Source organism: Schistocerca piceifrons, chromosome X (assembly GCF_021461385.2).
Source record: "Schistocerca piceifrons isolate TAMUIC-IGC-003096 chromosome X, iqSchPice1.1, whole genome shotgun sequence".
Taxonomy (NCBI): domain Eukaryota; kingdom Metazoa; phylum Arthropoda; class Insecta; order Orthoptera; family Acrididae; genus Schistocerca; species Schistocerca piceifrons.
This window is the reverse complement of record NC_060149.1, coordinates 833,669,877-833,693,957: the sequence shown is the minus strand read 5'-3', so window position 1 is coordinate 833,693,957 and position 24,081 is coordinate 833,669,877. Positions and strand designations below refer to the sequence as shown.

The window sequence follows — 24,081 nt, the reverse complement described above, 5'->3', positions numbered from 1 at the left end:
TAGCTGTTGCTATAGTTGAGGCGTTGTTAGATCCCTGCCAGTTGCAGTGAGTTGGGCATGGTCACTTCACACGCACACATCAACCAGTCATGTAATGCAATTTCATAAACACCTCTGCGACAATGTATCAGCGTTGCAGCTCTACAGAAGACTCTTGTTTCTCCTGCAGCCATTTGCACTTCGCAGTTAAAGCTGACAACAGTGCTGCCAGCTGACAGGGATAATCTTATGCTGTCTTGACTTCAAGTAGCAAACTCTGAAATTCAAATAGTTCTGATGCTCCCAATTTTTTGTATGCCTGTGAACTGATTAAAGAAATGGATGAGCCCGTGTCTATTTGAAACTTCAGTGACACTGAGATCAATTTTATTTTTGTTATGAATCACTTTTGTGTACTTTAGCGTTTTATTGTGTTGCCTGATTATCTTCGTGTTGCACACTTCAAATTTATGACCTTTTTTTTTTTTTTTTTCATTAAGGGCAGTGTGCGTTTCGGAAGAAACAACCTTCTCACTTGTGATTAAGAAACAGCATGCACATAAAAGTAATTTTTGTCTATTGAAGCTATTTACAATCTTCTCTGCTTGTGTCTTTTTTTGCCCAGTGACTTATGCTCATAGTCGCACTCACAGCCTGTCCATGCGGGTTGTTTTGATACATTGTAAGCACATTAGTGTCTCCATACTGAAGTGAGTCAGCTGATACTAATGTCTGTTTATGTGGCCAGCTTAAAAGAAAACGTTGATGGAGTAGTCAGACTTCAACTTATTGTAAGCTGAGTACATGACGGGTATGTCACAAATGAGAGAAACAACATATGACTTTTTGCACGTTTCATTCTCACACAGAAATTTGCGATCTCTGTTTAGTCCCTGTATCCTTGATTGGGTTTCACAAAGCACTGAAAAATTTTATGCCTAGCTGCTGCCATTTGCACTTGAGCCTCAAAGTAACATGCTAGCATTTGAGTGTATATGGGAGTGGGGAGCATCATCAGATCTACTTCAGGGCATCGCTTTTGGTTTACTATGAAAATTTCTGTGCTAGCATTTGCAAGAAGAAAAACTTTGTGCTCAACATCACCTGATAATTGATGCATAATCAAATGTACTCCTTCCTGGAGACATACTTGGGTCAGAATTGTATCTTCTAGTCAAAAGCTGGAAATGGTGGCAGTGACATCATAAATTTTTCATGGTCATGTTCCTTCTCTCCTGCTAGTTTGGACAGATGGGCCACAATAAATTCCTGGGTGGTGGATAGCTGTTCAGCAGCAGCATCATGGGCTTGAGGACATCAGATTGAACCATTTCTGTAAAAATGGAATTCTTAACATTATTTGAAATTCTCTGTTATCACCCTGAAAAAGAAATTGGGTTAGCAACCAGAATGTGTTTCATAGTTCCATACAAAAGTATGTAGGGAGTAGGCTACAAACCTATATAGCCCCCTTCTCAACTGCTCCTTCCCTTTCACATCCACCGATCCTTACAATTGCCAGTTATGTTGTGCTAGCAACCTTGTTTTCCTTGTTGCCAATTCTGTTGTATTTTATTTTCCATCACTAGTTATTTTATCACTCTTTTTATCCATAATCAGGTGTAGCTTTTCTACTCATCACCAGTTTTGGCGTTTGCACTTGTCGCTGATTAAACATTGCCATTTATGTTTCTCATCATTGCCAGTTACGTTGCTTTCACCAGTTAACGTGGTGTCCAACATAAAGGTGACAGGAAGAGATTCCCCCTACCACAGAATGTAGTTGCCACTAATAAAGTGCCTCTCTGTGGTACCTGATTGTAACTGCTTGGTGCCATACAAAAGACTGGTCATGCCTTGGGGCACCCTCTGTATGTATGGCTGTGTACTGTATCTGCCAGCACAAACAACAGTCTGTCTCCTCATTAGTTCACCGATTGCCCATCTAATCCTCAACATTTCTTATACGGTGCCGTGCTTCAGTAGCTTTTATTCTCCTTTCTGTCGCTACTGTACACTGTTTGTATTTCACTGTAATACGAGCCTGCATTCCAGACAAGTACTTTCAGAAAAGACATCTTGACACTTCAATTTAAATTCAATTTAAACACATTTCTCATGTTCAGAAACGCTTTCCTTGCTATTGCCAGTCTGCATTTTATACCCACTTTGCTTCTTCCACTGCCATTTATTTTGCTGCTCAAATAGAGTACTTATCTGTTTTTTTTTCTTCTTTTTTTCACATTTCCTAATCTAATTCCCTCCCCATCACACAGTTTAATTTGACTACACTTCAGTACCCTCATTTTACTTTTGTCACTGTTCATTTTATAATCTCTTTTCGAGACACTATCCACTCTGTTCAGCTGATGCTCAGTACTTTGTCATCCTACAGAATTATGGTGTTATTACTGAGCCTTGAAGTTTTTACGTCTTTTCCCTGAACTTTAATTCCTTTTCCATTTTCTGTTTAGTTTCTTTACTTCTTGCTCAGCACCATAACACTGGAAGTAGGCTACAAACCTATATAGCCCCCTTCTCAACTGCTCCTTCCCTTTCACATCCACTGATCCTTAGAAATGCAATTTGTTTTCTGTACAAGTTTTAATTAAATTTTTACTCTCTGTATTTTTATCCATAATAACTTCAGAATACCAAATAGTGTGTTGCATCTAATATTTTCAAAACCTCTAAATCTACAAATTGTATAAATATTGATTTGCTTTTCTTCAAACTATCTTCTTGCATTTCCCCAGAACATACTGTTATTTATCAGTAGCTCAGCTACAGTCAGTCATTTCATCCTTCTGTAGACAGCAGGTGTTACTTTACATCCAGAACTTATGAGTCCATAATACTCACACCTTTCAGTGTCTGACTGTTTAGATACTGGTGTTATTAGATTTTCGTGAAACCTGAGGAAATTTTGCCTCTGTCCCACATACAAGTTAGAACAGTTTTGTGAGGGTTGGTTTTCCCAAGAATGTCAATAATTCTGATGGAGTGTCACCTACCCCGGGTGTCTTGTTTTGGCTGTCTTTAAGTGCTCTTTCAAATTCTTCTCGAGTAGTGCATCCTCATCTCATATCTGTCCCCTGCCTATTCCCTTCCTGTAATATTGCCTTTAAATATATTTCCTGTAAACAGCTCTTGTATATATCCTGTCATCTCCATGACTTCCTTTCTTCACATAGTACTGGATTACCATCTGTGCTCTTGTGCTTCTCTTTTATCCAGAAGTTTAATTGATGTTCCTGTACATGACACACATCTTTCCTTTTGTCATGCATGCTTTTTTCTCTCTGTCAGTATAATTGTCTGATGTATTTACTGCCTTCACATGTTTTTGTATTATCCAAAGAATTCTGCTGAGCCTTGTCTTATGGCCTATTTGATCCATTGCTGTCATCACTATATCATTCCTCAAAGCTACCCATGGAATTTCTGTTGTATTTCTTTTGCCTATTTCAGCCAGTTGTTGCCTAATGTTGCTTTTGAAACTATCAACAACGTTTGGTGATTTCAACTCATCTAGGCCCCATCTACTTATTTTTTTTTTCTTTTTCCTGCAATTTCTTTGGTTTTAATCCGCAGTGCATAACTATATATTATGTTCTGAGTTCATATTTGCTCCTTGAAATGTTTTGCAATTTACAGACTGATTTCAAAATCTCTGTGTTACCATTATATGATAAATATGAAACCTTCCAGTGTTTTTTCCACATATTAAACCTTCTTTCATGATTCTTCAACCAGATTTTTACAATGATTAAATTTTGTTTTGCGAAAAATTTTAACAGGTTGCTTCCTCTTTCGTTCCTATCTCTCAATCCATGTTCTCCTACCATGCCTCTTCTTTTTCATATTATTAAATTCCAGCCTCCTCATCACTGTTAAATTTTTGTCTCCTCTTTGCATAATTCCTCTTATTTCATGTTACATCGTTTCAACCTCTTCACCTCTCGAACTATTTTTGTGTGTGTGTGTGTGTGTGTGTGTGTGTGTGTGTGTAAAATTACTGTGGTGAGCCATGGTGTTATGTGTATATTAGCTATGACACACACACACACACACACACACACACACACACACACACACACAGTCTCACTGTGTAAGTCTTCTGTGACTTCAGCAACTCATGTTGTGGTGTTGCTGAAAGAGAACCAAAAACTGATACAATTTTTTCTGCGCTTTAGGAGGGCCTATGGACCACTCATTCATCACAAGCAGTTGAGTTGTTAACCCTCACTTTTTATTTGTAATTTTCATCATGGAATTTCCATTAATTTACTATACTATCTGACTTGTTTGTGTTTGTTTAAGCTGTGTTTGTCCCTGTGACCACTTGTTGTTCCTCATCTTTCAGTTAATATTTAACTGTAATAACTTGGTGGTGATGGTACAAAATAAATGGCAGGTATGAGTACAGAAGAAATTGAGGTTGAGCTTGTGTAAATAATGAAGTAGGCATATTGGTACTCCTACTGAATTCCAACCTTTGGAATGTAACAGTGCCATGAAGTAAATCCACATTTGTTAAAATCATTTTATCGGAAGAGTGGTTGAATTTGCTAGCTTTAATCATCTGCCAAGTGAACCGACACTTCACTTGATTACACCTGTAAAAATTAATGTATCTTGTTTTGTGACCATACAGCCAATCTTGCTCTCCCTTCCTGCTTGTTTTCTTTCTTGTGAGCTATACTTCTTGCCTGTTTTATGGAAACAGACTTTTCCTGATAATCCACTTGTGCTATCACCACTGGCACGTTAATTCCAAAACTCTGATAGGCAGATTATTGGCAATCTGCTAACTGCCCCAGTTTTAACTCTTAACAAATGTTCTTGATATCTCATTAAGCAATTGATTCACTCACCATATAGCGCACTAAAAAGTTTCAGTAAATAAAGACTTCACACATCGATGCTGTATTCTGAGCAACCTTACTCTGACAGCTGAACGACAGAACACTGAAAGTGTCAGTAATGGACACCAGTATTTGAAATCGGAGGTAATTAATTTCCATTCCTCGTTTTAGTCTGTGCCTGTCATTCTTCTACCTTATAGGTTTTGTCATGACCCATCATTCATTCACTGCAGTGTTTGTTACTATTCCTAAGTTATTGCTGCTAGATTGTGTTGAAAAGACCTTAATAATCAATTTCTTCAATTTCAGTGTGAGTGCAACGTTGCCTAGCGGTCAGTTATCAAATATCCCATGGCGAAGAACAGGTGTGAAGTACACAAATAATGAAGCGTACTTTGATGTGGTGGAGGAAGTGGATGCAATAATTGACAAGGCTGGCTCTACCGTGTTTGCAGAAATACAGGGATATGTAAGTAAATTTTTTATTAATTTTGAATAATTGTAAACCACACAACTCTGTCTTGTGATCACAGTCTGTTTTACAATAAAATGTCTCTTTCATTCCATAAGTAATGTATTGATGTAAGCCTCACAAAATTTTTATTATTTAATCAAATGTTCATTGTAAATTTTGACTCACCTGATCTCGCATAGTCAGCTTTCTCTCACTTGAAATTCCACCTGTTGAAATATTTCTCCTCTATTGGAACAATAAAGCAGCTAAGTATGTTGTTCATCTGCTTTAAGAAAAGATGAAATCATTTATTTTACTTGCTTGTGCATGATATAAAGACCAAATTTCTATTTTCAGTTGAATCTCTGAGTGATTTTGCACCAGATGCTGATATAGTGCATTTATGTATATTAAATTTATTACTACAATATTGATACTATTATTAACTTGCAGCAGTATAATTTTCTATAAATTTTATGTGGATGAAATGGGGAAGTGAGGATTGTTCTTCAGCAAAGTATGTTACCACCATTTGAGAATTTAAATTGCCAATAAGATGCCATTTGTTTGGGGATTGATTAATTAAACAACTTCAGAAGCTAAAGCCATGATTGACACACAGTTTTTTCCTACTTTAGCGACCCAGAGATGGTTACACATTATCAAGAGGTTGAGCAAAGAGTGAGAGTGTGTGGTCCTGTGTATGCCCAGAGACATCAGTGATTCAGCATTATCTGTAATAGCTTTTGTTGATCAAGCACAGTTTACAAAGGTATAGTGGTCTTCAGTGCTGTATTTGGCTGTGGTTGCAGGTGCATGTACTACAAAGGAATGCTGATACCTCATCAATGAGCTATGATGTCACCTCCACAGGTCAGTGCCATGGCAGCATGCTGTACTGATTATAGTAGTGGGATGAGGAAGGTGCAGACCACCCAGATGTACTGCAGTGACCCAGTGCAGCTACCACTTCAACAGTCTCAAAGACAGCCTGTTGTGCACTCAGTTTAAGACTGCTTTGGTCCAGGGCACCAGTTGTCGTCAAAACTAGGCCCCCAGTCATCCACCAGGGATTGACCAATACCGCACCAGATACTCAAGAGTCAACGAAGGGGCAGCATGGATATACCTCACCTGATCAGTGTGAAGATGGCAGCTTGCAGATAATCTGTGATGACTGAGCATTGGGCAGGGTTGGCTGCTCATTAGTCCTCTCATTCATCCATGATATGCCATTAGGCAGCAGGGGCAGACCACACCTGTGGTTTGCATCAGGTTGGCTGCTTCTTGGTGTCGAAGTCAGCAAGCAAGTAACAGACTGGTGAACGTCAATCAGCATGTTTCACTGATCAGACTGTCATTCTCTCTGGTTCTGCCAACACAGCAGAATGTGTTCTTGAGCTCCAAAAGCATCTCTATTTCACAGGTTGAGCCTGCATGTATGACATAGTAGCTCTGCTTGTAGGAGTACATTTGTCCCTGTTCATGAGACATGTCATTGCTCCTTGCCTTGCTGTGGTAATTTCAACGATGATTGTGGATTGCTGAGTTTGGTTCTTTCTGTCTACGTTTGACTTTTTTAGTCGTACTTGGTCAGTGAAGTTACATAGTGTTATCTCACTGTGCCCAGTTGAGCAGCACAGTGGTGCTTGCATATCTGTCTGCCCTATTCTGTGGTATGTTGCACTCGTGGTACACCATGTTGACATAGTGATTGATACACCAGCCCCGCACTAATATAATCTGTTACGAGCTCGCCTGTCAGAACCTTAACAAAATTTTAAGCCTGCTCAGTAAAATTATTCTGCAGTGTAACATTCCTCCCCTATTTCAAAGAAAATCATCCCAAATTTTGCTTCTGCTTACCCTCTATGACATTTTTTAGATCTACTTATGTAAATGTACATGGCGCAAAACTGTTGTTCTTGGGAACTGGCTTACATGGATTGTTTCCTAATTCTATATTATCATTATAGAGTTTTGGCTTGCTGAGCTCTCTTTCATGATTATGTTCCATTATACTTATTTCCTTCTCTCAAAAGTTATACTAATTTACAATTCCATTATTTCATGTCTTGGTTTATGCTAGTTAACCACTTGATAGGTGTCTGATATGTGGCTAATTCTGGATAATGAATACTCCTACATCTGATAAAAAAGTAAAATAAGCAAATTACTATCAGTAATGGGGCAAAACTAGTGGTCATAATGTTTATAGTTGCCACATTTCAGCATTGGTTCTCCTGTAGTATTGTTGAATATGTTGGAACATTTGCTCCATGGAAATTTTGCCCTGCTGAGATACTATCAGTGTGTGTAAGGAGTGTATGAGATTAGCATTCAGGGTATTGTTAAGATAAGTTAGATTCTATGTTGGCAGTACCGCAGGCATTTTCTCTGGCCAATATGAAGTAGAGAGAGTAAATTGGAGTACAGTCATACCCTTGAGTTTAGCTGAGAGACAGAAGTTTGTCACAGCTATCTCACACGTTGAGCCATTCACCAAAATGTCACTATCACATAACTCAAACTATACTGTGCCCTGAAGTTTTCCCTCCCTATAGCATTTCGTAATTATGACGCTGGTGCAAAGACTAAGTATATCCAATGTGTCTCTATCTTTTGAAAATGAGGCTGTGATGCAAATATTTCTGTCCATCATTCCATTGTCTTTGTTTCCCCAGAAACAGTTGTATGTTGCCTGTCAGTGCATCAGTCTGCATTTTTGTGGCTTAACAAATGATGATATTCTCCTTGAATGCTCCTCGAGGTCACACAGAGACATAAGAGAGTGAGCTCGTCCATGCTCAAACATAATTAAAATATCTCGCATCTTTACTTGAACCATTCTTCCCATAACTGTCCGTCTTACTGAATAAGGGTGAACTGTGTAATATCTATACGGCATGTTCATCCCTACAACTGGTAGTCGAACTAACACGTATAACTGTGCTCTGTCCATTTGCTCTGTTCACATTTGCTATGTGGTAAAACATTGCAAAGTGTTTCTCCGACACTTTTGCTTTATGCCATAGCTCTACGGGGAATTCTTCCTCCACTAGTTGCAACCCTTTTAAGAATTGTGGTGGCAGTAACACTGGACTTCATGGTTTGTTTGCCTTATGGTAAACTATTTTCTGCAGTGACCCATCTTCAATTCATGCATCATTGAGTCTATGTGCCATTGCTCATAAAAAACTGGCTATTGCTTGTTTACTGTATAGTAAGGTCAGTTGCTTTTGTATTTCTCCTAAATTACTGTTCCCTTCATATCCTGGGTGTATTGGGGTAAACCCATGCTTAACTCACATACCGTCTTGGATCTGGTCAGAACATCTTGCTCAAAGTTCGACAATTGTGCTGTATGTCAATCTACTATAGCTTTGGTGGTGTATGCCAGTGTTTGCACTTGCCTAACTGTGGTATTCAGCTCCCAAATACCTTTGTTATCTGCTGTCCCAAATACTGTTTTTAATATTTTCCCTCCTGCATTGAACCACCTTCATTTCCTACAAATTAATATCTGTGGTACAGTGTCAGTGATTCGTGTCAGTTGAGCTCTCAGTTTGCCCTGTGACGTGCTCAATTCCTTGTATTTTCCCTGTACCTCAGTGAGGACTTTGTTATCCTTCACTTCCTTATACAGCCCTACAAATGCTTATTGCAGTCCTTGGACTGGTTTCTTACTTCCCACATGTCAGTGTTTAATCTAAATGTCTGTTGGTGACTCATCTCCAATACATTCAATTGTCAAGAAAATAGCAGACCTGCTTCCGACGGATGGACGCAAGCTTCATGCATTGCTTGTCCACTGATGCTGTGCAGACACATCATGATTACCACAATCCATTTGGTTGCACTTGGTTATTCGTCACCTAGGAAAGGAACTCCTGCCATCTCCTCCCTCCTTCAAAAACATGTATATACAATAAAACTATAAAAAATAAGTGCCTATAATAGTACTATAACGACCCATAGTACAACTCCATATACATTTGACAAGAATAGAACAACTTGTAGACGTGGCACAGCTAAACTTCACTACTATTTATCATGTGACCTTAATGCATAGGGTATGCTATGCACATCCTGCTTGTGTACTGGTACATGCTTCCAAACTTTGCTAATTGTTTTGACACGCACTGACTCCATCATTAGGACCTGTGAAAATGGATCTACCATTCCTCAAAAAGGTTTAACTCTATACACATGGAGAGACATTTGTCAGAAACTGTACTTTAATGCTAACCAGAGAAGTCATCTCGATGACCTAATAAGGATTCTGATACTTTGTCAAAAACCTTTTCATCTTTCTCTTAGGTGTGTAAGGGGTTGATGACCAATACCATTTTGACCCACTCCATATTATTGTAGTTTCACATGCTGTTTGGACTTTCCTGTCACTCCAAAGCTTTAGTACTGGCTCACCTTACTTTCTGCCATACCTCCCGTATTCTTTTAGCAAATTTCTTAACTGATTCACAGTCTGGTCCTAACTTAGGAATCATGGTATCAAAACGGGATGCCATTTTTCAACTGTACACAGCGTTGGAAGGCAACAGACCTGAACCAGTATGCATTTCAGTATTATAAGTGCAAACTACATACTGCAGATACCATATTTACCTGGGTATAAGACACCCCTGACTATAAGAAGATCCCCCCCCCCCCCCCCCCCGCTCTTTTTTTTCTTTTTTTTCCAACAGTCTTCTTGAGAATTTTTTTTTTTCCTTGTTCTGACTAATCAAAATTACAAACCATTTTATCAAGATACAGTATCTGCCAAAAAAGTTAACATTTACCTATTCTAAATATATGCCATATATTGTCTACACTTTGATAATACAAGGAGAAATAAAGTAATTGAAAAGAAATGGTTTACATTAATTTGACCATTTCTTTTCCATCTCCTTTTCCATAGTGAAGTTACACTACATTTTGTTCAATTGTCTTGACGCATATGCTACTGGATGTTCTTGCTCAAAACACAACCAACCACTCCATTGCTGGCATCACAGGAGAAGATAAAGACCTTCTCAAAATCAGGAAAGCCAAGTGCTGCAACAAAAATTAATGCTGCTTGAAGTTACCGTATTTACTCGAATCTAAGCCGCACTTTTTTTTTTAATCCAAAAAACCGCCTGCGACTTAGAATCGAGTGCAAAGCAAGCGGAAGTTCTGAAAAATGTTGGTGGGTGCCGCCACAACTAATTTCTGCCTTCGAATATAGGTAGCGCTACATAGGCATGCTTTGTAGGCACAAAGATAAATACTGGCACCAAATCCTCTGTCAGTAAATTTTTTTTAAAAAAAAGGTGGAAGACGAGCTTTTTTTCTCCGCCCCGAGTTTCGACCACTGCATTTTCATACATTATCCAGCGAAGTAAATACAAATTCCATATTGTTCGTCTTCGAATGTAGCAGCATTTCAGTGTACTACGAAAATCCGGCTGGCAAGACTGTTTGAGATATTTGTCAATATGGCCAACTCTACTTGTCAATATGGCCAACTCTACATTCTGAATTTTTTCCTACCTGTGAGAAGAGATGGTTGCTAATAGGAACTTTTATGAATTGTGAATCACATGCAGTATTCTCTTCACCATAAGAATAATACGAGTATAAACATTTTGCCATGTATTGTTTCGTGTTTGCTGCTCTCACATTTAAATCCTGTCTGCCTAATAAACTACGAAACTAGAGTGAGACAACAGCAAACGCGGAAGAATATACATATCATGTCATGTTTATATTCGTGTTATTCTTATGCCTAATACAGTCAGAAATGAAGCACAGCAATTGACTAGGTTTTTAAATCTAAGATGACTCTAATTTCTGTGCAGAATGTAATGTACTAAAGAGGCGCCTGCAAAGATTTTCAAATGGAGAAAAATTTTCGCCAAACTCTCGTTGAGAACATCTTCTATCATACGCAGTCTATTATTTGGTTCTTGTTGATCATTATCAAAGAAAGCAGCAGTGTAAGTAACAACAGATAGCAGTCTCTTGTTGCCATTGTTTCGCTAATCAGACGATTCCTCTCTCTCTCTTTTTTTTTTTAAGTGGCGGTAGTGCGCACAAAAGCAAGCCATGCCGTGAGCGGCGACAGGCCGTAAACACGCACTATCAGAATGCGACAAACAATGCATGACACAGTACAGTAATGCATTTTCAGCTTAGAGTGACGTAAACACCTATAACAAAGAAAACGGCGCTTATCAGATCAAAGAAAAATAAGCAATCAATTCAAACCAGATGAAGCACGTGAAAAAGGAAGGGTACCCGTATTTCACCTGACGCATAACAATGGCTACCTGGTGAAGCTTAACTGCTGAGCTTACGACTCGAACCAAACTACTGTAGCTGTATCGTCATTCATTTGACCTAAATTGTGTCTCATATTACAATCGACCAACTTTGTTTCGATTTTGAGATGCGGCCTAAAACTTTTCTCTCCTCTTGAATGTCGAGTCTCAAATTTCAGATGTGGCTTAGATTTGGGAAAATTTTTTTTCCTTGATTTCGAGTCTCATTTTTCAGGTGCGGCTTAGATTGGAGTAAATATGGTATGCTGACCAGTGGAATTTCTCACCTGTGCTCTACAGTTGATTCAGGGCTTCCATGATATGTGCTGAATCCTTAACAAATATGTGATAATTGCATAAACCCATTAATTTTGTTGTTTGTGGTGCTGTGAAGTCTGAATTGCCTCTGTTAGATGAGGATCAGTTTGAATACCTTTCCTGCTAACCACATGCCCAAGGTAAGTTACATGTGTTTGTGCAAAATGGCACTTGTCTAGGCTAAGCATTACATGGGTAGATCACAGCCTGCTGAATACATCCTCCAAGCATGTCGCATGCTCTGGCATATCCTTCGAAAATACGATGGTTTTGTCCAGATACACCATGCAAGTGGTCTGCTTTAACCCACTTACAACTCCATCCGATAACCTCTGGAATGTGGGTAGTGTGTTTTTGAACCCAAATGATATTTGTTTATACTGATAATGTCCGCATGGGACTGTGAAAACAGTCTTCGGTCTATCCTCCAGGACTACTTCCAGCTGGTGGTACCCACCTCTCAGATACGCTGTTGTAAAGTACTGGCACTGTAAGAAGTTGTCCAATGTTTCCGTAATTCTGGGGATCAGATGTGCATATGTCATGGTCTTCGTATTTAGGTAGCTGTAATTGCAACAGAATCTATACTTTCTGGTGCCATCTTTTGACTTTTTTCTGGTGTGATGACAATATTTGTGCCCTACGGACTATCACTTTGTTGTATAATACTTTCCATTAACTATTGAGCTATAAACTCTTTTGTTATGGGCTGAAGATGCCTCGCTATGCTGTAAAGCTTCTTACAAACTGGCACATTGTTTCCTATAGGTATACAGCGATGGGTAATCAAGGACACTCTCCTGCAAGTGACCCACATTTTATCTTAATGCTGCAGCATTGATAGTTAGGTTGTGAATCTGTCATAACCTGACCTAAAGAGATCTTTCTCATCTAATGTCTCTAATGTGACAATAAATAGGCCCTTTGACACACTAACCACTTATGTGCTAAAGTTATCCAGGCTTACACGAACCACAAATTCGCCTGTATGTGTGGTGTTTGTTCTTTCAGACATGTATGGAGGAACAGACATTGAAGGTATCATTATTTGCTGTCAAGTACCACTCACGTTCACCTTGATGACAAATAATTATATCTCCTTTGCTTGACCTGTTGTGGAAATGAGATGAGGCTGCTAGCTAAGAGAACATGGGACGCTACATTTGTAGTGTGTGAGATATGGGAATTTAGATTTGATGAGAAACTTGGTTGGGTAGGTAGATGGGAAGTGTGCTCAGATAGCCAAAGTGGTTGAGGCTACCGTTTGTGATGAATGGGAAATCCGGGTTAGAGTCCTGATCCAGCACAAATTTTCACTCGGTGCCATTAGATTTATTTCAATCCTGATTGCAGTTGATGTCAGAATTTCTCTTCCATCACGCAGTGCATTCTATTCAATTCGTAATTTTCCTATAGTGGCTCTACTGTATTTCCTGTGGCAAATTGGTATCAGCAGAAACCAACACTAACTTCCACATGTCTGATTGTATTTTATCACAAGAACCAATCCTTAGGATGTGTGTTCGCAGTTTAGTCAGCAACACCTTCATGAGGGATGCATCTTGTGACATTGCCTCACATGCAGCAGTATCCCCCAGTGAAAACAGTCTCACTTAGCTGCATTGTATACTGCAAAAGATTGGATTTTGCGTGATGTTTGTCAAAAAAATCTGGCTGCTCACCAGTCTTCTCATCCGTGATGTCCTAGTGAGCAGCAGTGGCAGATTACGGCTGTGGTTTGCATCAGGTTGATCGTCTCTTGGTGTTAAAGTCAACAAGTAAGTAGCAGGCTGACCATCGTCAATCAACGTCTGGCAGTTTTCCTGAAACTCAATAGACTGTCAGTCTTCCTGGTTCTAGTGACAGGGACAGCATAGCAGCACTACAGAATGTGTTCTTGAGTTCTGAAAGCTTCTGTATTTCTTTGGCCTGCATATATGATGTTGTGGCTCTGATTGTGTGAGCGCATTTCTACTCATTTATTGACTCCATCAGCACCCCTTGCCATGCTATGGTAATTTCAATGATTATTCTGTATTGCTGAGTTCAGTTCTTTCTGTTTGCATTTGACTTTGTAGTGGCACTTGGTCGGTGAAGTTATGTTGTATTACCTCACTGTGTCCTGTTAAGTAGCACAGCAGTGCTTGCGTTTCTGTTTGCCCCATTTGGAGAACTGTTGCACAATGATTAGCACACCATCCCAGCACTAACTTAATCTGTTATGAGCTCGTTTGTTAGAACTTTAACAAAATTGTAATCCTGCCTAGTAAAATTATCGTGCTGTGCAGCATTACTGTGCCTACAGTCATTAATGCAACCAGATTTGCATTCGGTATATGAATGGAACACCTTTTTTCGGTGAGCTATTACACAGAGAAAGTGTGTCTAAACTATTAATACTGTTATGTTACAGTGCTTTATGAGACATCTGTTATTTGGAAGCTCCTTAAAGAAAGAGGAAAAATGGAATTTTGAGAATCTCATGTGAAACCAGACGATCTGGTTTGCCTGCAGTACTTGATAAAAGGGGGATTTCTTAATTATTTAATGTGGTAGGGTTGTGCGGCAAAATATTTTCAGTAGTTGCATAATTAGCTTTCAGTATTCAGTGTAGGTAATAAATTGCATTCATATATAAATCTTCCTTTTTTTTCCGGCTGCCAATAACATTCGCAGAATTTCAGTGGTGTATTTTTGTTCCTTACTTAATGCCTTGTGTCTACAGTTGAGCTCTGGTTGTCACATACAATTTGTTATCTCACAAGTTTGGCAAATACAGTGGCAGTGTGAAATGTTCTTGGCTTGACACACAGATGACTTTGAGATCAATCAAAGGTTTTTTTTTTTTTTTATTTTTATTTTTTTTATTTCTTTGGCACAGTTTATCACCAACAGAAATTCATTTGATTTTGATTAAGATTTATAGAGTGTCTTGTGCGTCATTTCAAAGCCCAGTACTGCTAAGGTAAATGAGAACATCAAGAAACTGCACATGATTGTGTTTTATAATTGATGATTAAAGCCATACAAAGTACCTAACACCATAGACATATCAGAAGAAAAATACAGTTCATTTTACATGAAGAATTGTGTTAGAGAAATCTTTCTGCTAGATGGATGATATATTTTATGAAAAAATGTGGTGTTTTTTAAATCTGTACAGCTGACTTTATGTGCTAGTATGTTATGGCGGCTGAGACAAGAGTCCACTGTATTATGCCAGAAATGGAACTGCAATCAAATCAGTGGGTGGAGGATGTCTGTGACCCTACAACAAAAAGCAAAAGTCGTTTTAATCTACCAGTATATGAATACTTTAAGGGAGACAATAATTACCCCTCTATTAAAACCAGACATGGTGTAGTAAATGTACTGCTGAAGTCGAGATAAATGTGACGCCAATATCCATGAGAGTAGACAAGTTTACTTGGATAGTAAAGAGAGTGAAACATCTGGTGGCAACAGAGGACTGGAATTTGAGGAGGAAGAGAAAGTAAAATTGGTAGGTGTACATGGGCTGGTGAAAAGGAGTGAAAGGGGAAGTCTCCGGTAGAATTTTATGCAGAGCATAATTTAATTGTTGCTAATAGTTAGTTTGAAAATCGTGAAAGAAGTTTGTATACATGGAGACACTAGAAGGTTTCAGATAGCTTATAGAATGGTAAAGCAAAGATTTTGAAACCATAACTGCAAAACATTTCCAGGGGCAGATATGGAGTCGGACGATGATCTATAGCTACAGATGGCAGAGTAAAACTTCAGAAATTACAGTAACATAAAAAATTACGGAAAGTACTGGAGAATGCCTGGGGTTTCAAATGGAGGATTATGCACAATCATGTGAAACAGGAAGAAAGACACGTGGTAGAAAGTGAATCAGTAGCTTCGAGACTCAAAATAATGGAGGCAGCAGAGGATCAAATAAGTGAAGAGATGAGGCCTGATAGAAATCATTCAAAAATGTGAGATATTGACTTTAATTCATGAAAGGAGAAAGTATAAAAATGTGGCAGAATTATTTAGATCTTTGGGAGAACTGACCATGATTATACTGTTCCTCCTCATTATGTAAGATATATGAGATACCCTTGGACTTAGAGAAAAACATAATCTGAATGCCAAAGAAAGCGAGTACCAACAAGTGAATGTATTGAACCATCAGTTTTATAAGTCATGCTTGCAAAATATTGACAGGAATTATCAATATGGTCATGGAAAATCCTGTTGGATTGTAAATAATTTAAGATGTAAAGTTAATGATTCACCAAATAGAAGAGCTGTTGTCAGAATGCAAATCAACAGCACTGAAAATTGATAACCTCTGGACAATCCTTGTGTGAGCTATAGAGTGTAAACACACCGGCTAACTCTGCAGCTCAACTGTGTTGAAGACAGAAGGGAGGCAGAGAGTGCAGAGAGGGATTTGGGAAAGGTAGCCAATAGGTGTGAGAGGCAGCAGATGTACGAAATAGAACTACAGCGCAAGTGCCCTCACTAGTGAGATCATGCAGTGCACATTGATGCGGTAAAGTGGATTGAGAATGGGGGAAATAAGACAAAGGGAGGATAGACTGTGAGGAAGAGTGTGCAGGTGTACGGGACAAGTGAAGTTAGGAGCTACGAGTATGGCAGAGGCAGGTGTGAACAGTACATTGAAGTCAGGAGAATTGTAGGATCAGAGTATGCTGAGCCAGAACAACTCATGTCTATGTAATTCAGAGGAGGTGGTACCAGGCGAAGGGTCTGGATGACACAGATCACAAAGTAGGCACCAAAATAGTGTGTGTAGTGCTCGTCGGTGTGCTGTGCTGACTTGTGGTGGACTCTGCTCTTGGCTGCAGTTCGGCTGTGGCCATTTGTAGGGGTGAATGGCTGATAGGTGGTTATGCTCAATTAGAACACTGTGCCTAAACTACAGCAGAGTCAGTATGTAACATGACTGCTTTCACAGGTGGACCTGCATCTGACAAAATAAGAGTGTGACTGGACTGGAATAGGACATACTTGGTGCTTGTGTCCTTAACTCGGAGAATGGTGATTCTGAAAGCTAGTGAACATTTCATTCTTGTTTATCTGTCATTCAACTACTCAATGCCTCTGATGTTTGGTGAGTGATTACCTTTACACATTAATTTATTAACAGGAAGTACCTGTAGAACAGTAGAAACATTGGCAGGAGCATACTCGGGGTAGGAACTATTTGACATCCAGGTAAATTAAATGTAGGAACACTCGAGGAAATACTGACCCTGTCACTTCTACTTCAGTGGTATTCGATCTGTACATTGAGCAATCAGTAAAGGAAACTAAGGAGAATTTAAGAAAGGGGATTGAAGTTCTGGGAGAAGAGAGGGGAAACTTTGAGATTTGCCAATGACATTGTAATTCTTTCGTAGATGGCAGAGGGCTGGGAAAGGCAGTTGAATGCAAAGGATAATTTGTCAGTTCAGGTTAGAAGATGAACTACAACGAAAAAGTGAAACAAGGGTGATGGAATGTAGTCAGATTAAATCTGCTGATACTGAGGGAACTAGATCAGGAAATGAGACAGCAAAAATAGAGATAAGTTTTGCTATCTGAGCATAATATTAACTTATGGTAAAAGAAGAGAGGACATAAATAGCAACAAAAGCGTTTCTAAAAAAGAGAGATTTGTTGGAGCTCCAGTGTCCTAAGACTGTGTGTGTGGGGGCGGGGGATTGCGGATGTGGGCGTGCACATGCACATTTTCTGCTACAGCAGAAAGACTTTGTTCGAAAGCTTTAGTGTTTTAGTAGTCTCTTCCATTGTACCTGTCAGTGACTCGACACCACCTCTGTATGGCGAGTAGCACTCTATCCTTTCCATATTGTTGTTTTCCCATTCTGAACTGTCCAATTTATTTAGAAAATTGTTAACAGTGAATATAAATTTATAGGAAGTCTTTTCTGAGGTTGTTTGAAGTGTAGACTTGTATGGGAGTGAAATGTGGACAGTGGAAACTGCCAAAATGTAGTGCTACAGAAGACTTTTGAAGATTATATTGGTAGATCAAATAACTAATGAGAATGTACTGAATTGCATTGGAGAGAGAAAAATGGCATGGCATAACTAGGAGGAGGAATGGTTGATACAATATCCTGAGTATCAAGTAATCATCAGTTTGGCAATGAAGGGAAGTGCAGGAGGTAAAAATTGCAGAGGGAAATAAAGTGACTGCAGAAAACAAAGTCAGATGTATGTAAGTTGCAATATTCATGCAGAGATGAAGCGACTTCCTCAGGATAGACTAGCATAGAGAGTTGCATAAACCAGTACTTGGCCAGATGAGCATGGGCATCCTATCTCAAGATGCTAAATGGTATTTGTCATCAGAATATTAAGTTGCCAACAGGCAACTGCCACATCAGTCCAGTTCTGAGTGGCTGATGAACCACTGCTCTGAACATAGTGACACTTTCTCATGGTGAGACAAATCCACAAAGCAACAGCATTGTCACAGTCAGTCACACAGTGTGTGGATGATCATCCAAACTTGGAGTAGAGAATCGGGAATTGTCATGTGCGACCAAGCTATTCAGAATCCATACTGGGGTGCACCAGACTTCAAAATAATGAACCAGGGTTAGAATAAAGTGTGACTCTGCTGATTTCAAACACTCAGAAGAGTTTAAGAGTGACTGAGACAAAGAAATCTTTCAACAAAAAATTTTTTCAATTTTTTTTTCATCAGTTCCAGGTGCATTCCACGAGTTTCATTGTTACGTACACTTTTGAGCAATTGAATTATAGATAGCTGCTTTGATGTTGAGAGAACACTCCCATTTATTTGCTAGACAGAATGAAATAGTTAGCGATATCACACAACTAGGGTGTTGTCACACCTTGTGCTAGCCATTAGTGTGACAGTTGAGCATCAGAAGGGTGACCTGTACAATTCTGACTGGGGTTTTTACGTGCCACCATGCTGTGTGTGTACACTAAATACCTAAATTTGAGAAAAATCACTACCTCCAGAGTCAGTTGCAGTTGATGTCAGTGTGTCAGTGATTGAGGTTATTGTTGGCTGCAGCAGATTGTAGCAATGGATAGATTACCTACAGTGTGGTGAGTTTGGTGCCAGATGACAACTGGGGAGTAGCCGTACTGTGCAGAGCTGTCTTCACGCTGTAAGGTTTGTAAGGGTCTGCCACACACACGTGCCTCCACTCACTGATATGCGTATGCATCCTGTTGGTGACAGGGCACTTTTTGGGATAGTGTTGGAGGTATTCTTGTGTGCCTCGTGGAAAGCCAGTGCCACTGCTGGTCTCACAGGGTACTTTTGCACTGCTGGAACTGCACAATCCAGCCATCTGACTTCCACTGCCAATGGCAGCTGCCACCTTAAACGAGGAGCCTCTGCTGGTTACATCCTGGTTTCTGGTGACACAGTTGTCGGACTTGCTGTGAGCACACCATTGCCAGTTTCCACATGTGCAAAATCATAGCACAGACCATGGCAGTCTTTCCAGCTCATTGACACTAATTGAAGACGTACTCCATCAAAAGAGTAATAGTGACAGTCGAACCCACTCCTGCTGAGCAGGTACTGCTCACTGCATTCTCCATGGTATTCAGTAACCCACAGGTGCCTCCCAGGTTGTGATGCTAAATGGCAAGCCCCTAAAGGAACTTCACATTTGTTTGCTGGATACTGGCTTGAAGAGCCTGGGTGTCCTGAGCTGGGAACTGGCAAACACCGCTAGTCCGCTGCAACTATAATCTCTGGGCATGCTACAGTGACCACCCACCATATTGCACAGTGGTGCAGATGTTGATTTAAACAATCAGGTTGTGTGGATGGTCAAAACCTGGGGAATCTGTTGTACCTGAGGCTTACCTAGGGAAGTGGGACTCTATCTGGATGGACCTTTATATCCATAGCTGCTCATGAAACTGAGGTGAAACTCTCAAACTGTAAGTTATCAACCCCCCCAGTGGAATGGGTGTACTGCTGGTGGGTCTCAATACCCAATCTCACAAGAGGCCTTGTTTATCCAGTCCTCCATATCAGTAAATGCTAAGACTTCTTGTGTTTATAGTAAGAAAATGTATGCTGATACTCAGAATGTGTTTATAACATGTAAAAGGAAAGGGGGCAGCTTTGAGAAAGTTTAACTTTTTTACATTCAAAAAGATTTGGAGGACATTGCAAGCAATGAAATTGTGGAAAGCTAAATGCCCTGTGTAATAAAACCAATGAAACAGAGCTTCAGAACTTAAGTCCTGATTCAGGCCATTAGTAGCATCAGTGATTTCATGCTAAAGGCACTGATACTTAAAAACAAAATGAATAATATGGGGGTATGAGGCAGAAACCAGTGGTTTACAAACAGTTAAGTGGTAGTGCTTTGGGCACACCACTCTAAGGTATAAAGGAGAAGCCATTTACAGCAAATGCGGTAAGACTGCCCACGAAGGTGTGTCATTTGTCCATCGTCTTCAGAGTGTGTAAATTGCTCTGGCGACCTCTCTGTCTGTAACAGAGACGGCAGCGTCTACCTTGAAGAAAGGAAGACACAGGAGCGTAAACCAACAAAGCACTTCCAGTATGGTGAGGCAAGATAGATCTACAAGGCTATGCAGCCTCCCACATTCACCAATATTCTGCTTCAGCTGTTAAAAGGCCTATTCTGACAGCATATCTGTACACAAATGGAGTTTGCTAGTGTCAGTACTACTAACTCATTTTTCAGTGAACTTGTGAAGCTGCAGTTGTTTCAGAACCCATGGCCCCCCACCCCTCTCATGACAAAATCAGGAAAAGCCATGATTGCTAACATTGCAGATCTCACAATACCTTCAAAAGCAGGGTCTGGTAAACTGTCCATCACCACCATTACCACTGTTGTGGTAGTTCCTACAAAGCCTTTCCATCTAAAAAAAAGCAAACGGGAAGTTTCAGCCACAGGCAAAAATAGATAGTAAACTGTCAGGTCATGTCTGTGTCATTCTATCTGATGGTACTACCGATTCTCCTTCAGAGCCAATGGAATGTGGGATCAGCCCAGGACAACCGTGTCGCCCCAAGACTCAATCTCCACCCATTGTAGGGTCCCCACACCAATGGAGAGACAGTGTGAAAGGTAAACCCCCAGTGATAAATGGCTCCCATACTACAGTGGAATATGAGTGGGTTCAGGACCTATGTGGAGGAGCTGAAACGCCAAGCACAGGCACTCATCCACTGTGCTTGTATTTACAAATAACACTTTTTAAAGCTACTGGCACCCCTGTGCTATGGGACTATACCCTTCAATGCAAAAATGACCTGACTGGGGATCCAAGGGAGGGGTTGCTGTGTCTGTCTCACACACACACACACACACACACACACACACACACACACACACACACACACACCTCCTCTTCTCTCTCCTTGATTACTAACCTAAAAGCAGTAGCCATCGAAGTTTGTGTAGGTCGGATGATAATATCTGCTCAATGTATTTACTTCCACAGGATGCGATGGACTCTGAGACTCTCACAGGCCTTATAGAACGACTTCCCCACCTATTTCTCCCACTGGAAAATAATATATTCTGGGGCTTGAACTCTGTTTGTCCTAGGGATACATTTTGGAGAACCTCACAATGTCTCAAGAGCTTTGCATCGTCTACAAGGACTGCTGCTTGGGTGATCCTTGGCCATTGACCTTTCTTTCTGCTCTCCAGCCCTCACAGGCCCCGCTCAATGGGCAGCAACTGGTGACCTTCATTCCAGTGACCACTTCACACTGTAAATCCATCAACCGGATGGAACATTACTTAAAGAAAGCCACCATGATGGATGGTCAACAGAGCTAATTGGATGCTGTTCAGCCAGATGGCTGTGTTTGAACACACAGGCACTATCCAGTAATGGGTGGACCACGTCACACATGTGATCTTCTATACGTCTGACTTACCTGTACACTTAGCAATCTGGGTCAGGTCACCAGAGCCAAGACCTGACACATAGTTAAGGAGAGCAACAAAAGGACATGGCAGGTGTTCCTGGACTGTGTCAATCTTTCCACTTGTTCTGCAAAAGTAAGGTAAGCCGTCAGGAGGATTTCTGGTAAACTAAGTTGTTTAACAATAGCAGCAGTGCTGAAACGGGGGTGTTTCCAAATACCCAGACATCGTTTAGATAAGAACAGAGCATTTTGCAATGACTACTGCCACTGCCAGACAGGATCTGGCATTTTGCCACTACTGTAAAACTGTAGAGAGGAACAAGTTACACATAAAATCTGACAATTATGAATTTTACAATTATCCTTTCTCCATGTGGGAGCTGGAATCAGCACTGTCTGAGGTTCGTGATACTGTACCCAGTCACAACCAAATCCGGTACGGCATGCTTCGACATTTACGAACAGCATCAAAGGAAATTCTCTCTGTTTTAATTTGATGTGGCAGACAGGTCACATCCCCAGCTCGTGGAGAGAGACGATATTGATACCTCTCCCCAAAACAGGAAAAGACTGCACATGCCCCAGTAGTTATGGGAACATCACCTTAACGAGCTGTGTCAGAAAGACTCTGTAATGAATGGTTAACCATCATCTGGTCTGGTTTTTGGAGACCAGGCAACTCCTTAACCGCTTACAGTATGTATTCCGGAGATTTTGATCCAATGTCAACAACATGACTGCTAGAGGTGGCTACCCAACAGGCTGTCCTATGTAAACGTCATTGTATCAGTATATTGTTTGACACCATTAAAGCGTACTACAGTACTTGGGGACACAGTATTCTAGGACAAATCCAACTTCATAGTGTCCTTCCTATCACTTTCTACATCCTGAGCTGGTGACTTGCTCTTGGGTCGTTTTGAGCAGGAGAATGGTGTTCCTCAGAGCAGTGTTTTAAATGTTATCCTCTTTTCCATAGTTTTAATAGTATCAAATCTAATGTATGGAGTCTTGTATAATGTTCGATATTTGTGGAAGATCTTGCATTTTTCTGTTCCTCCTCCAGTATTGCAACGACAACTCATCAGTTGTAACTTACAGTGCAGATGTTAGAGAAGTGGCCTGCAGAGGTGGATTTTCTGTTTTCTGCAGACAAGGGTGTGTGTGTGTGTGTGTGTGTGTGTGTGTGTGTGTGTGTGTGTGTGTGTGTGTGTGTGTGTGTGTGTGTTTTCATTTTAATCATTCCCGTTGTACTTTTAATTCACCTAACTTGCTTATGAGGGACACCACTCTACATTTCAGAGGCTTTATGACATTTCTGAACTTTTTTTAACACCAAACTGTGGTGGTTACCAGACTTGAGCAACCTGAAAGCCAGGACGCAGAAGGCACTGAACATCTTAGAATACCTTATCCAGGGCTTGGAGATCAGACACAGCACATCTACTCCATTTTTATTATGCTTTTGTGGTATCGTGGCTAGACTGTGGGTCACAGTGTATGGATCGGTGAGACCTTCATATCTGAAGATCATTGATGCTATCTACCATGAGGGAATTTGGCTGGCCACCGCTGCTGACGGGACCAGCGCCATACCCAACACAAGGGGGCTCACAGCTCTTTCATGAGTTGTGCCTAAACCTACAAGGGAATCTGTAGAGTAAAAAATCCGTGCAATTGCACATTTATTTATGTATTTATTACTTTGGAATAACTTTTTTGTGATGTTGCTTATGCCAGCTTTGTATGTTGATTTTAAATTTTGGATTCATATGTTTTACAGTTTTTGTCACTTCCATGTAATCTTGCATTGATAGTATCAAACTCATATACTGTGAAATTTCAAACGTTTGTGAGTATTGTGATAAACTTGTACTGTTATCATTATTTTTAAGCTTAAAATTATTTGTGCTCTTTTAAACTTTTTGAGAACACTAGGCATGTCATGTTTCAAAACAATCATTCTCTTATTTTATTGTAAAATTATGTAAGAAACTGTTATTGTTGAGAATGGTTGGACTCTTACAGAACTATGTTTTTGAAAATTTTCAAAAGTTGAGAGAGCTATGGATAACTTACTTCATAACCGATCAGCATTTGTGATTCAGAGTGATTGCCAAAGAATAGATCACCCGAAATTTTAGTGTACATTAGTGTAAGTAAACATACATTTTTTAGAATTTTTGGAAGTTTCCATTGTCTTGTGCATAAACTAATTGGCATTCATGATTTAGTTAC

The 24,081-nt window shown here is 40.0% G+C and overlaps 1 protein-coding gene across 3 annotated transcripts in view; it reads left to right on the top strand.

The window, feature by feature from the left end:
- LOC124721240 (AP-3 complex subunit mu-1) overlaps positions 1-24,081 on the top strand; it is a 164,236-nt gene that overhangs the window by 70,399 nt on the left and 69,756 nt on the right. For all 3 annotated transcript variants that reach the window (XM_047246098.1, XM_047246099.1, XM_047246100.1), the window contains exon 5: positions 5,157-5,316. In XM_047246098.1, the coding sequence (XP_047102054.1) occupies positions 5,157-5,316 (160 nt within the window). The remainder of the gene's footprint in view (positions 1-5,156; positions 5,317-24,081) is intronic.